The sequence below is a fragment of the Lepisma saccharinum genome, chromosome 2 (genome assembly GCF_977018435.1).
Source record: "Lepisma saccharinum chromosome 2, izLepSacc3.1, whole genome shotgun sequence".
Lineage (NCBI taxonomy): Eukaryota > Metazoa > Arthropoda > Insecta > Zygentoma > Lepismatidae > Lepisma > Lepisma saccharinum.
The window spans coordinates 110,276,367-110,292,537 of NC_139230.1; the positions used below are offsets into that span (position 1 = coordinate 110,276,367).

A 16,171-nucleotide genomic window follows, 5' to 3' on the forward strand; every position below is an offset into this window, starting at 1 on the left:
TGGCTTCTCATATTTTTCATGAGCTAATTGTTATATATACTGTAGATAACAATTAATAAATTAAAACAATTCTTTGGATTGTGTTGTGAAATATGAAACTTTAAACTCAATGAGGCTTGATGAAACTTTGAATAGGATTCCAGAGTTTTTGTCTGATGATATTAGGGTCTGAGAAACAACTTTTGCACATCCTCTATTGTTACATTTGAGTTTTATTTTCAGTTCACCTTTATGCACAGATAGGCTAATTGAGACTGGACCTACAGTTTCAAGTGAGATCTGAACCACACTGGCCTCCAGCAGGTACGTAACCTGGGATTCCTTGATGGCGACGATGTTACCACTATGGCATTGGGGAGGCCCCATCCTCTGTTTGAATAATGATATAAAATAAGACACACCCTAACATACATGCATGTGAATATGAGGAAACATGTAGTTTTTAAATATACAAAAGGCTTCAAGTTATATATCAATAATTTATTGAAAAATACACATTTTAATGCAGTTCTACATTTAAGCTTCTCCAGTTCTAATTATCTTGATCAGCGAATTGATGTTGTTGTTCTTAATGGCTACTCTGCACAGATTTATAACATTGGTCTTTGATTTTCCAACTGGAAAACAAAATGAAAAAGTACAAAACCTGAGACCTAATAAGACAGTGAAACAGCACAAATTAACATTAGTGTGGACAACATATTCCATGCAAGGAAGATGATGAATTTTACCATGATGATAGCTGTAGCATCTTAACACATTCCCACCTGTAAATGACCATGATTGTTTTAAAGTATGTGCTTGTATTTGTAATCCAAATTTAATGATTGATAACATCTCGTTTGAACCAGTTTCCAAATTCAAATACTTAGGAGTAATATTAACAAATTCATGATGAGAGTTGTGCGAATTACTCACAATGATAATAATAAAAATATATATTAAAAACTTACATTTTGCGAGTATCTATGTTGCTTCTGCTATGTTTCGGGATGCAACTGCTCCCTTCTTCAGGCTGTTCACTTTTAGGTTATACTCAATTCATAACCACGTCGACCTTTTATTAGGTATAGGATATGGGATTGGTTAAGCGTGTTTGGTTAAAAACAGTAAAAACCTAACACCCATAACGGGTGCACGTCATATTACCACGCTGTTTTCCTGATTAAAAACGGCTCCTTGAAACGATTAAAACTTTAAAACTAAATAGCCACGGCCCTCGTGGGAGGAATATGTGGGTCAAACAGGAAGAAGCATGAATGTTCGGTGGGGAGAGCATGACAAAGATATAAGGGAGGGGATTCCCAAGACGGGGCTCTCCGAACATATCCTTGACGAAGGCCACGTTATCGCCAAACGGAAAGTGCTTAGGGAAGAGGATAAACCTATAAGAAGGAATGTATATGAAGGGTCGTATATATGTAAGAGAAGAGGGAATAAATTAAACAGAGACGATGGGAATATCGACGAAATGTGGGGGAAGATGTTCAAGAAGTGGGATGGGAAGGAATACGTAAAAATAGGCTTTAACGTAACCTCGGAAGTAGCACGCCAAGCTCAAATGGAAGAGGAATTCTCACTTGACTTTACGTGAACTGGAAAGGAGGAGGGGACGGAGAAAGACTGGAGGGGAAGGAGAGGGGAGCTGCCCGACCTCACGTTCTACGAGGAAAACTTGGAGTATTGCAATTGCAGCACACGAGGGCCGTGGCTATTTAGTTTTAAAGTTTTAATCGTTTCAAGGAGCCGTTTTTAATCAGGAAAACAGCATGGTAATATGACGTGCACCCGTTATGGGTGTTAGGTTTTTACTGTTTTTAACCAAACACGCTTAACCAATCCCATATCCTATACCTAATAAAAGGTCGACGTGGTTATGAATTGAGTATAACCTAAAAGTGAACAGCCTGAAGAAGGGAGCAGTTGCGTCCCGAAACGTAGCAGAAGCAACATAGATACTCGCAAAACTTAAGTTTTTAATATATATTTTTATTAATATTAACAAATGAAAATTATATTAAAGAGGAAATAAAAAGTAGGCTTAATTCAGGAAATGCATTTTACTTCTCTCTCCATAAACTTTTGTCTTCTCATTTAATATCTAAGAAACTAAAAGTTAAAATATACAAAACAGTAATTTTGCCTGTAGTATTATATGGGTGTGAAACTTGGTCCCTTACATTGAAAGAGGAACACAAATTGAGAATATTTGAAAATAAGATCCTTAGGAAAATATTTGGACCTAAAAGGGATGAGGAGACAGGTGAGTGGAGAAGCTTACATAATTTGTATTCATGTCCAGATATTATTATAATAATTAAATCAAGAAGACTGAGGTGGGCAGGCCATGTGGCACGAATGGGAGAGGAAAAAGGAGTTCACAGGATTCTTCTTGGGAAACCTGATGGTAAGAGACCTATAGGAAGGCCAAGACGAAGATGGAGGGACAATGTTGAGATGGACCTAAAGGAAATCGGTAGAGATGGAAAAGAGTATACAGGGTGGGAAATAACCTTTTGCTAGGGGTCTGCAGGAAAAAGTAACAACAATTAAGAAATTATGGTAATACCAAATGTTTACTACGACAATTGTTGTTACAAAAACAAAATTATAAGTTAGTTCATGACAAAGCACCTTGCTTCAAGGCAAATGCTAAAACCAAGACCTTCGGCGAAGTGGCATTGACTTCTTCAGCAGTTCTGAATAGCCGGGTGCATCACCGGACCTGAATGCGGCCGAGCACTTTGGGGCTATTCTGAAGTTGAGTCCTTGATGATAGTGGAACGCGGACCGGACCGCTATTCCCGGCCAACACTCCTTGCACATCTGGAACAAGTCCTCCGTGACATGGAATGGAATACGGACTGTTTGCGAATCTTCTGAGCTCCTACCCTGATCGTCTTCGTGCTGTGAGAGAAGCAAACGGCGGACATACTAACTTTTAATTTTGTTTTTGTAACCACAATTGTCGTAGTAAACATTTGGTATTACCATAATTTCTTAATTGTTGTTACTTTTTACTGTGGACCCCTAGCAAAAGGTTATTTCCCACCCTGTATAGATCTTGCTCAAGATAGGGACAGATGGAAGGCCTGTGTTGCTGCAGCCATGAACCTTCGGGTTTAAGAAGGCTAGAGAGTTAGTTAGTTAGCTTGTATTTGCCCATGAACAACTAAGGTCCATTTTTTGGGGCTTTTATTTTTGACATTTTCTCCCCCATGCTGATTGGCGAACGAAAAGGGGTGCACCACGTGACTTTGGGGGGAGGTGTGATGCAGTACCTGAGAGCATGTCTGGGACACCAAATTACTGAGGCTTCAGGGGCCCAACACATTAAGATCCTAGGAGGACCACGGGGAGGATCATTGGTAGGGGACACCAGCAGGAACTCTCAAAGAGGTCAGGTTCCTATTTGCTGGGGTGAAAAAGTCGACAAGAAAGTGCCATTTGCAGGCTCCAGGGTGTCATTTTGAAAAACTCGAAAATTTAAGATGGCGGCCACATTATTTTTTAGATAAGGTTGGATTCAGAAAATGCCTGGGCTGGCCATTTAAATGCCCCTCCCAAACCTGGGCATGAATATGTTAATCCTTGAGAGGTGGTGCATGAGTGGATTGGACCCAATGCAAAAACAAAGAGAATCACTGTGTGGGCATGTCAGAACCCACCCTTTTTTAGTATCTTCCAGAATCTCCTTTATCACTTCATTGTAACACACATTCCTGGAAACATGGGTACAATAATTATCTGCCAGATTTTTCTTGTTGGGTCCATTCCACCCTATGTGTCACTCCTCTCATAACTTACTATGCTGAAGTGCCATGATGTTTTCATATTGACTGTCTCAGGAGTTATCATGTGTCTGTTTGGACTAATATAGTAGTAGTGTCAAATTTGTTTTTAAATATGTTTTTTATTGGCAAAATGTAGAACCATATGTGATTTTTTTGTGAAGTATTTTGTGTCCCCCAATCCCTATGCTACATGAAAAATCATGACTTTTCAGACCATTTCTTTTTCATTCTGTTCTATGCATTCTAAGTTTCAAAATAATTTACACTGTATTCTATTCGGCATGGTGTTAGAGGCTATCAGCCAACTGGTGTAGAAAATGTATGTGTACCAGAAAGGGCAAGAAGAAGAGAAAAGTTTTGAGTCCAAAGTATCTAAGTGCTACTGTCCATGTAACCCCCCCCCCCCCAAACCAGGGTGACAGGGTGATTCAAAAGTCCGAGGATGCCCTTTTTTTCTCTGAAATGGATGTGGTAATGGTAGATCCAACTTCATGTGGGTACATAAGGGTAAGGGGCCCATGTGCTTCTGCTATCTAGAAGTCCGCCATATTGGATTAAGGTCAAAGTTTTCAAATGGCAAGGGGGTCATGTGGAGTGTCAAAAAAACATTAGAATTTTCCAAGTAATGCAATTCTGTAATAATTAATGTCATGCATGTTTTTGTGTAGTCACCCCCAAAATGTTAGTGTCAGGATTATTTCTACAAACTTCTCTACTCATGCAGATGCATTCCCCATGTAGTCTGATTGAATATAATGTGTAATGGAATTAGATCAAACACAAAATTACTAACAAAGTAAAAAAAAGTGAATGCATTACACTTTTGACTGCTTGTAAAGAAGAAATGCTTTTTATGACAAGCTTTAATGATGAGCTATTGAGCTGAGAACTTGCACATTGACTACTGGTATGTAAAGCAAATTTTTTTGCCATAAAATTTCAGACTGAAAACATTTTCCTTTGTTTTTGACCCACTCTATTGTGCATGTTTATCTAATTTGTGTTTATGTTTATGCTGCATTCAAAGAGAGAGCCTCTCTCGCTCATTCTCTATGTTATAACATCATGGTGTGGAACCCTCATTTTACATTCCCAGATTTTATATTTTCCTGCATTTTACACTCAATCTTTGTGCACAGTAAGGCTAATCGGGACTGAACCTACAGTTTAAAGTGGGATCCGAACCACTATGTACAGTCAGATAAAGTAGTTTGTGGGCCACATGAACTACGATATCGTAACATCTTAAAGCCTGTTGTTTATGCAACCCAATTAACAAAGTTATCCCTTAGGTTTGGCTGGTGAACCTGGCTTCTTGGGAACGATTGAGTATTGACAGCAGCATGAGTCATACCCCTAGGCCCAGCCATAACAAACAACAGCTGGGTGCCATGAGACCTCCAGAAACGTTTAAGCATTGGTTTCTTAACAACAACTACTCGTAAGGAAATGTTCTCTTTACTGATATTAGAGACATTGTCAAGAAAGTTCACTGAAGTGGTGGATTTCATCAAATCATCATCGTGCAACACACATGCTGTCAACCCAGAACTCCTTGAAAAAGATTGGAGTTAAAAATAACTACTTGACAAATCATAAGACGAATCAATATTCATTAGTCCCAACTTAGAATTTTTTGTAAGGCATGGATGATCATGTCCTATCATCCATTTCATAACTTCATTAATCATCCTCATCGCCTTTGTTGACGCAAGTGCTAGAAAAGCAATATAAAATAAGCAAAAATTAATAAATGACATTTTCAGCAAATTCACACAGCGACTCAGTTGCATGTAGGCAAAGTTTCATTAATCGGGAACCAAGGGCCCCCTCGTTCTGCTTCATTGTTATTTTCCCTCCACTTTGCCTGCCGCGATTAACCTTATGTTGATTAATGCAACATTAATTAAAATAATAAACCAACGAAACAATCCACAAAGTGCACCAAAGCAGCGCATATTATGAATAGGTAAACTATGTGATATTATGCTAATTTAGAATTTAGTAATAAAATGCGAATTTTAGGGGGTCCAGTTAAGTGGCTGCACATCCATTATGTAATCGCGATATCATCAAATTGTACGAAGCGTGTCTACACCTACGCAAAGTGCCAGTCCCTGTGATGGAATATGTAGTGCAAAGCCAGGGCTTTAAGATCAAATTTGTTTTGTTATTGTTTTTATTAGTAATTACCTCAGTTTTCTTCCTCTGAAGTTAAATTATTCATGACTACGATTTTTGAGATTACATTAAACACATGCATGAGCATACACCATGAATCCATTTTGGTCGGAACTTGAACTCGGAACCTTGTTCGGCAAGAAATGCAAATTCTCCATAAGGCATGAGAGATGTTCCTCTACTTCCATCATTTTATCACTAATGTATTTCTTTAATATACAATAATAAATCAACTACCTAAAAATAAATATTATATTGCATTTTCACATGCATATGTTTTTTATGGTTAGAGTGTGACCTGGCACCTGTTTATTTAGATTGTTCTTTATGTTTCGTGTGTAGTTAAAGATAGGACAAATGCTTGTGGAACGATTAGGGCTATAAGAATTCCGTCCGTGACGAAGTGGTTAGCACAGTGAGCTACGATGTCTGATGTCCTGGGTTCGAATCCTGTCATGGGTATGGGTATTCTTTGTGAGTGCCCCTTCATCAATTTCATCATATCACTCATCCTTGTCATCATGATTAGCAAAAGGTGAAAGAAAAATAATGCTAAATAAGAAAATAAAAAGATGTTATAAGAAGCATTCTTATTTCTGAACGTGTCCTAGATTTTAGAATTGTGTCTGGCCTCCAGAAGGAATTTGAAAGAAATCACAAATGTCTTATATGTATTTTGGGCATCGCGTAACTTCAAATTAGATGGAGAAACAGAAAATCTGAGGGAAGTCTGAGATAACGTGGTTCCTTAGAGAAGTATACTTAAGTGTGCACGGTTGCTACTGGATGTTCGGGAAAAAAATTACAATCCCAGCTCAGAAATTACTTCCCGATTTTCTATATCCGGAAAAGTCCAGATATATGTATAAAAATGCTTACTTTGTGAAGTTTTATCGATACTATAAGTGTAGGTAATTTGTTTGAAGTAACAAGTTTCATTCCAGAAATTACATAAACAGTCCTTATTGGAGATATAAGGCACACAATTCTGTTTGTTCCCAGTGTATAGTAGTCTTTTACATTTCAATAAACAAGAATTTTCAGACTTTGTTTACGAAATTGTGAACTTTTTCCTTCCCGAATTCATGGATTGTTTTCCCTTCCTGGCCCCGTCTCGATGAAAAACGTTCTGACTTGCATACACAAGTTGAAATCACATACGGCCGTGCTATTAATTAGCAGTTGAGGAATTTTGAACTCAACCGTTCACATCAACATTAATTTTTGAGCTGAAGATGTGTCATATTCTCGTTATATGCTAAGATGTCCTAGTAACCTATTATATTTACTGAAAATGCATTCGTGTCCAATGTGTTTAGACAATTTGTCCTATTTTCCACTGAAGAGTGATCTGATAGCCCTATGTGTGATGAAAACTATTTTTAATCAATTTCTGATATAATTTATTCCAGCATTTCCTTCAACTTCTATTACCTTGTTATTACCTTCAATGCTTACACAACTTTTCCTTTGTGCTCAACCTTTGGATTCAGAAATGTTTACAGCACCCCTATCCCCACATGTAAATAGCAGGCAACAACACTCTGGAAGACCATAATGTATACAACTTGTTTACTACATATTTTATGAAAATATTAGAATGTTAGCTTGATATAACTGTGGATTGGAACGAACGAAATAAAATACCTGTTTTATACACACACTGGAACGAGCGCAGGTCTGGTGTGAGTTACTCCAGCAGTGAAGGTTACTGATCGAAGCAGTTGGTGCTTGCTTGCTACAAGCAGGCACCTTATCTCTGCTCAAGGAAACATGGAAATCTTCGTTACTTTTTTTTTCGCCAGACTAATGGTGAACATTTACAGGAACATAAGGAGTAGTATCGTATTCTATTGGAATTAGATATATCATAACAATATGTAAATCTCTTTTGTGACCTATACTGAACTTATTTCAAAGTTTCATTGCCATGTGAAAGCAGAAATTTAGAGATCCTCCTTCTTTACTATTTCTAAACAAACGAAGAGTGTGGTGAACGTGAAACTACTTATTGTTCGCAACAACAATATGTATTATACAAATGGTCTCTCATCAAAAACCCTATTATATCACAGGAAGTGATTTTTAAGACAATTCTACCACGTACCCAATGTAACCAATATTCAGATTGATTCCAAGCTTCTGTGTGGGTTATTTTGTGTCGCATTTTTACCTCTTGCAATAATCGCAACGATGAAGATGATGGGTAATGATATGAATGCAATGCTACATCTAAGCCTGAACAGGTTTCGAACCTGGATCCTCTGGCTTTGTAGAGAGTTTCGGTGATTTTTATTTTTATTTTCATTTAGTATTTTAAGTCCACTTTATGCACAGTAAGGCTAATTGGGACTGAGATCTACAGTTTAAAGTGGGATCCGAACCAATATGTGTGTCCACCGGGTATCGAACCCATGACTCCTTGATTACAAGGTGACGCCGCTACTATTGCACCATCGGGAAGGCTAAGAGAGAGAGAGAGAGAGAGAGTTACGGTGACTACTCTAATGAAAAATTGAAAGTAGCAGAACGACCAAGCTATTCTTAAGTCAGTATTGGGATTGTTAATGAATATTATGAATGTCAGTTCAAATTGGAAAAACCTACGAAATTTCCAGAGTGCCGTTACAAATCGTTAATTTTTCTCTTTCCACACATTACTTTTCTACTAGGTATTTGCATGCTAAGATGTAGAAAGTGCTACATTTTCAGTGTGTGGAATTTAGATTTATTTCTGAGAATGGAGTAGTGGGAAAAGGATCACCTCATATGTTTGGATTATACCCCCCCCCCCCACACACACACACACACACAAAGGATATTGCTTTTGTTGTTCTTATAACGCATAGGGAAGTAAATGCTTTACTTCTGTGTTTTTCTCTGGTGATGGCCTGCCTCTGCAAGGTAGTTGCCATAATTATTGCACTTGAAATGTTACAATATTGAGTGTAGAATTGTGGAATTTGAATATTTCATGGAGCCATCATTTACCAATTGCCAAAGTGTAGGATACATTAGTTCTTAAAAATGATTGAACTTCACACCATGTATCATCATCATAAATGATAAAATGACTTGTCTGGACAAGATTAAAAAAAAATAAAGATAGGCTACAAATAGGTAAGTGGTTAAAAGTTTAAAAGTAATTTGAAATTAATTTCTTTTCTGCCCCTGGTGAAGAACCCAGGTAGGTTCAACAGTTTGGATCGAATAAGAAAGTACATGATTAGACAATTGTAATTTTTACTATTTATATGCTCGTGTGTTGCAGAAAAATGATGTAAAAATAATACATATGCATGCTATAAAGAAATGGCATCTTGCACCATGTGTCTTCAATACATTAAAAAAAACTGAGACAAAATCACAACACATGCCTGTTTTGTCATTGTAATTTTCAGACTGACCTCAATCCTTCTTCAGGAATGGGAAAAAGAATGATTTTTTTAGAACTAACCATGACTGTTTTACTGTTTACTGCAAGTAATTGCTGACTGTTCCATGAACATGATTGGAATATCAAGTTTTTGTATCTTTTAACCATTTTTAAAACCATGTTAGGCTTTTAAAATCAAATTTCAGTAGTTTCCTTGCTTCATTCCTTTCTCCCACCCCTGAAGAAAGATTGAGGTCCATCTGAAAGTTAGGATGACAAAATTGGTGTTTGTTGTGACTTCATCTCAGTTCTTGGTAAACATGTTACTTACAACAATAGTGCAATTTCAGTTTCATTACTTACCTCTTAATCTTGCTGCTTTCTGAATAATCTGATTGACATTTCTCAAGGATTCCAGTAACTCTTGGTGGTTTGTGCATCTTATTTTGTAACTTGTAAAGATATCCTTGTTAATTTCAAACAGTTGCATATACCATTTTCTCATGTTCTTTCTGGGGGGAAAAGAAAATATATGTACACTTCAAAAGTAACTGCTGCCAAAATGGAGTTCTCAGGAAATATGTATCATAACAACAGTACAGACTCTCTTCTTTTATACAAAGTTTGATATGTGTAAATTATATAAGATTTTTAAAAAGAGAACAATTTTTGGAATATCATTAAAGAACATTTAAGATTGTACATATGGTATCTGTCAAAATGTCAGGATAAAATAAAATACAACTTTTGTTACTTGTTGTTGCAAAGAACACACTGTTACGTACACTGTTATGTTATATCTTGCAAACATTGTACACCCAATATGGGCCACCTAAGGTTTGCGATTGTTTCTCAGTGCACAAAGCCAGTAAGATAAAACTAATCGCAAAATTCAAAAGAGGAGACATTTCTAGACTTTTACTGAAAATTGGAGTTGGTTTCAAATAATAACATGGGTGCAGTGAAGATTTTGTATAAAGTAATGTTTAGGCCACATTGGGTATATATATATATATTGTTCTTTTACATAAAAAATGCAACAGAAATTGTAAGGAAAGTACCACAATGTTATTTTTGTAGGTAAATGAGTATATTGATACAGTTACATTTTATCTACATAACGCCACAATGAGATTACAAAAAAAAAAATAACATCTTTTGCAAACCAATAAACAAGGAAGTGACGTGTCATAACTTGTTACCAGAAGACCATGGATTATATCTGTACATCACAGTCTGGACAAATGAAAGGTCCTTCATCATCCTTAGTGACTCCCAGACACTCTACGTGAACATAAAAGTAACAAATGTCACATTTGCACACGTCCTTTATGATATATTCCTATGTAGGCCATATTGAGTCTACCTTACATAGTGTTGGGTATTCATTTTAAACAGGATTTTAGATTAAAGTCTAAACTAAGTATATTGTTGTAAAATACAAATTTTGAGCTATCATAATATGGACTAGAGATATATAAACACATATCACTTGGAAGATGTAGTAAGTAATAACTTACCTATGCAATATTAGATCACATAGAATACAATCACAAGGTCCAGCTATTTCGCTTCTTTGTCCTGAAGTTACAGCAGTATTGGTACAACCAACAGGTTCAATTATGTCATTCGGACAGGTTAAATAACATACTAACGTCATCTGTTGAATTCACCATGTAACTATTTGGAAACAGCAAATAGGCTATATTGGGTACGAGGCCATATTGAGTATGAGGCCATATTGAGTATGAGGCCATATTGGGTTCAGGTATCTTAGGTTTTATTCAGAACTTAGAGAGTTTAATCTCATGATTAAACTGTGACATGCTCGAATCTTCTGTCAAATGAGTGAATGAGTGCTAATGTAGCATGGTGTGATTTACATCACTTCTCCCTAGTACTGAGCATGACAATGTATGTAGTACTATCTACACAACTTCTATGTGTGCCAATGGCAATGCATTTTACTTACTTTTATACTTAGTTTTATATTTGTCTAATAAATATGACTGTCATTAAAAAATATATGATTACCCATGTAGCACACATTGTTGGGCCAACGTTGGGTGATTGTCGGCATGGTTGGGAAGTGGTTGGTAGTTCTAGCCAACGAATATCTTACGTTGGGCCAATGATTCACATTGTTGGCAGACATGGTTGTCAATTACGCCCATATTGTAGGTTGGCCCAACATTGCATTCAAGGTTTGGTACAGTGGCCAGTGACGTTATGCCAAACGAGAAAGAGGGAGTAAAATTCCCCCTGTCGATCAGCAAGACCCTACAGTGAGAAATAAATTCTGTTTAACGTTAAAAAATGTGCAAAAGCAATCACTTAAAGTGAAAATGACGTGTAGAATTAGATATTTCCAGAGCTTGAACATTTTCCGTCCCGAAAATTTCCAGACTTCCCGACTTCCCGTCGAGAATGTCAGAATTTAAAAAATTTCCGACCCCGTCCCGACCCAAAAAATGCTGTCCCGCACACACCTCTAAAAACAATCACTGGAAATAGCGTGTAAAATTCGAGTTTTATGAAGTGTCGGGAAAAATAAAATATTTCTCGTCCCGAAAATTTTCCGATTTACTAGGAAAATGGTGAATTTTACCCATCCCGACCAGAAATTTTCTGTCCCGCACTTACCTAATGTGAACGAATAGTGCGAATTCAATTTATATTGCGCTACAATGTAAAGCTTAGGGCAACCAAATGAAGAACGAAATTCTTTCAGGACAAAACGAACCTCGGGCTGTTGCCGGAAAGTATAGCAAAGAACATTCTCAATGAATTTAGTTAAATATAGACGTAAAAACGATGGTGTGCTCTTTGATTTGTTCATCCTTCGGAGAATTTTTTTAATAATAATTTCACATAACGATTTATATCGAAATACATATAATCGATGTGTGTTTGAAAGTCGATTGTGACTTTGTGATGGCGGCCAAAGTGGATAAGGATATGTGACGACTGACGAGTTAAATGTTTTTTTTTTTTACTGAAGACGACGTTGAGAAAGGTAAGTGACACCTGATTTAGTTCGATAATAGTACAGAGAATGAAAAATAATGTTATAATTTACTTGCAGAGTTATTCATATTTACATAGTTATAAAAGTTATGCATTCCGAGGCAGTTTTTGGTAACGGTTAGATTTTTAAGAATTTACAAAATAGCATTGTATGTATCAACATTTTCTCCCGGATTTCATTATTAAACATGTCTAGGAACCTACGACCAAAAATTGGTGAGAGTATCACCATGAAATCGGGATGTAATAGATTGAACATGTGCCAGTTTTCTTTTCTTGGGGACCAAAAATTCAATTTTTGTGGGTCTCTTAATTGCAATTGAAATTATAAATTATTTCCTTGTTATGCATTATGAGAAACATCGACGATTTTTTCGAGAGAGAGACTGAATCACACAACCTCAACGAAGAATGTTGAAAGAGTATTTTTCGTATCTTTCCAGTTGCCAGTTGCTCAAGTTCCTTTTGTTTTATTGTGATTTCATCATGTTATGAATGCAATTTTTACATGGTTTGATTTCGATTTACTTCTGCTAACACCTATTGCAGAGTTGTAGCGATTGCTTAAGATTTTGTTCAATATGTGCCTTTGTGGTAAATGTTTACTATCCTTCGGACACCCATAACTTCTGAGTTTCGTCAATTATTGACATTTCTACTTACCTATCTGCTTCGCGAATCATTTTTTAACGTGTATTCACGTTTTTTTGATCATTTTTTTTTTAAAAAAAAAGTGTTTTTGTAACTGAAGAACGTACGTTTCCGCAAATGGTTTGTGGGGCTATGCGGGAATGGTGTGTGGGGCTATGCGAGAATGTTGTGTGGGCTACGCATATTTTTTTCGAAACCAATTTTTAACTATTGTAACCTATTGTGACCCTACCTAACCTAACCTTACCGGAAATGGTTCGTGGGGCTATGCATCAATGGTTGAATTTCCGCTATGAAACATTCCCACATCACACAAAACACCTTCCAGAGGTCAGACAATACTACAGGAACTTATTACGGTAAGTAGTTTCTTCTGTAGAAATGAAGAAATCTGTCCGAAGGATAGTAAACTAGTACCGCAACTTTGGCTCTACAATCTACATCTGGGTCAGACGAGAATTGCAAATTGGCAGTTTCATGGGAGTAGTTTATCTGTTATTTCATGTCATCGGGCAAAAATTGAGAATAGACTGTTAGAAATACATGAAAATCAGAAGCTTATTTTGGAAAATTTGAATCCAACATTGATATCCTCAAATCAGCCCTTGCCTGAAAATCTAAAGCTTCCTTGTCAGACAGAGGATGACATTCAGAGGGTGGAAGAGTGGTTACTTTCTTCTCCTGAGCACATGAAGCAGATGGTAAGTTGACATATTTCCGTGAGTGAAATCATTAATGTCAAACTTTTTTTGTGTGTGTTAATCGAGCAGTTAACATTTTCAGCATAATTGACTGTAGCTCAAAGTGGTATGTTGTAATTTAAGAGAGATCAATTACATTCTAAACTCCATGTGCTTCTTTTACTTCAATATAAGTTTCACTGTAAAAATCATGCAAATTGAAGTATTTCAGTTTTCATAAAAATTTCGATCTCCGGGAGACGTCTCAAATTCGTTTATTTTGTTATTTTTCACATTTGTACTTACCTATTATGCATTGCTAAAGATTCTTTAAGGTGGGATTTCGCTTTTTTGACGAAAATAATTTCAATTTTGCACATATCGAGTAATTATTGTTCGTTCCTTCTTCGCTTGCGTTACACACAATATGGTGGGCAAATCTTGACTAACGTTGTCTATCGTCAGTGGGTATGCAGTGTTTCCAACCTTCCTAACCAAAAAATAACTACTTCCCTAGTTAAAAGAAGGGTTATCTTAGTTACGGTAGGTTAGGTTAACATAGTTAAAAAAAGGGTTACATTAGTTACGTTACATTAACTTTGTTAAGTTAACATACTCAAAAACCATGTACATTAAGATGCAGATTTTCATAGGTTATGTAACGTTAACATAGTTACAAATATGTGTGGTTGGAAACACTGATGGGGGGTTACGTCATGAAATGCTCACAACATCTGGTTTATGTAGTGGAAGGAAATAGAGGCAACAGCTTTCGTGCATCAGAGAGACAAACATTAATCTAGAAAAATACATGATTTACCGGCCAAATAAATTGAACGATGGAAGAAAACACTTCCATGACCTTTCAAAAGTGTACAGAAACTCAGTTCCGTTCTGTAAAATTGAAGAAATACGTTTCCCAGAGATTGAAATTTTACGATAAAATGTGTACCTTGTATCACCCACAGTGCAGTCAGTGCTTCTTGATTGAATTAATGTTTCGTTGTAGGAATCATACATGAGTTTCATTGGAGGCAAAAACCTACAGCAAATTGAGTGAAGAATTCTGGATAAAATATTTTCTAATGCATTGGCAGCAAGTCATAACTGGACTGGAGAACACAACAAAATACCTCTCCGACATTTGAAATTATTGGAACTTGTACCAAGTAAGTTAGAAGGCTGTTCTTTTTTTCTTTTTTCAATTGGTAACTAAATTTTGCTGTATGGCCATTACTTGTTGATGTAAAATCCAAATAATGTACATGATGGAAAGTTTTGGAACATTTAGTATTAACAGTAAGCATTCTTTTACATAAGTCTTTAAAAATCCTCTAATAAGGACATTTCAAAAATGTATTCTGAGAAGACACATTTTTATTTAAAAAAAAACTTATTTGTTGTTTAATTTTACCATTGTTTTTGGTATATATATTTTTTTACTTCAGCTGTCTTATTTACTTAATAGGAAAAACTAATATTATTTCATGTAACACTGAAGTATTCTGCTTTTACTAGAACAGTGTTCATAAGTGCAAACTCATTTGTCACATTTCAGCAAGCCTGGCTCAGTTAGTTGAGCTTTCACTTTATATTCAGAAGGTAGTGAGTTAGATCTCAGATGAGGCCAGGCTAGCCATGCAGTTTCTTCCCTGCAGTTTTACATGACTCACACGAAATGAATATTGTGGCAAATCTCTGTAATTCCTTTCCCTACCATATAGTCATGGGCATCCGGATGGGATGCATGCCCCCCCCCCCCCCGGAAAATGAAAGTCAACCAAAAATTATGTATTTCACACATATAATTTCATTTTAGCCACAATAATATCTGTTAATTGTTGCATGAACACCATAAATTCAAATTTGAGCAATTTGTTTTTAGGAAAACACTATTTTTTGGGGAAAATGTGCCTTGTTTGCCCCCTACCCTGGGAAAAAAAAACCTTCCTTGCCCCTCCCTGGAAAAAATCCTGCGGACATCCATGCATATAGTATAAGTAACTGTCTAGATGTGAAGGATTAATGTCACCCCACATGGATAATATGTGAATATTAGTTTCCTTTCATGGGACAGGGAATAAGTTTAATCCTCATACTAAAGATAGGCCCAAGTACACATATCATATGGTATGTTACATTTGAGTTCATCCATGGATCTAACAGTTTGAATTGTTTCTAGTTTCAGTTCGAAGGAATTCATGTGCAACAAATGCATCAGATTATGAAATACACTCAGTGATACAAAGCTGGTTCCGCTTTGTCAAAGATAGAGATGGCAGCCGGGAGCAACGTAGAAAGGAAAAGGCAACTGCAGGAACATCAAGAAATAAGTAAACAAGTAAAGACTGGTGATAGTTTTTCAGCAAGATATGAGAGACGAGTCATTTCTAAAGCTGCAGAAATTATAATGAGTGAATTTCATGAAGTCCCTTCTGTTTTAGGATCTACAGACATAATTC

General features: G+C 36.4%; 1 protein-coding gene across 6 annotated transcripts in view; it reads right to left on the bottom strand.

Annotated features, from left to right (window-relative positions):
• Positions 1–465: 465 nt before the first annotated feature.
• LOC145984111 (BBSome complex member BBS2-like) overlaps positions 466–16,171 on the bottom strand; it is a 182,511-nt gene continuing 166,805 nt past the window's right edge. For all 6 annotated transcript variants that reach the window (XM_083117541.1, XM_083117542.1, XM_083117537.1 and 3 more), the window contains 2 exons: positions 9,715–9,863; positions 466–617 (listed from right to left, as the gene is read on the bottom strand). In XM_083117541.1, the coding sequence (XP_082973667.1) occupies positions 517–617; positions 9,715–9,863 (250 nt within the window). In that variant the 3' untranslated portion in view covers positions 466–516. The remainder of the gene's footprint in view (positions 618–9,714; positions 9,864–16,171) is intronic.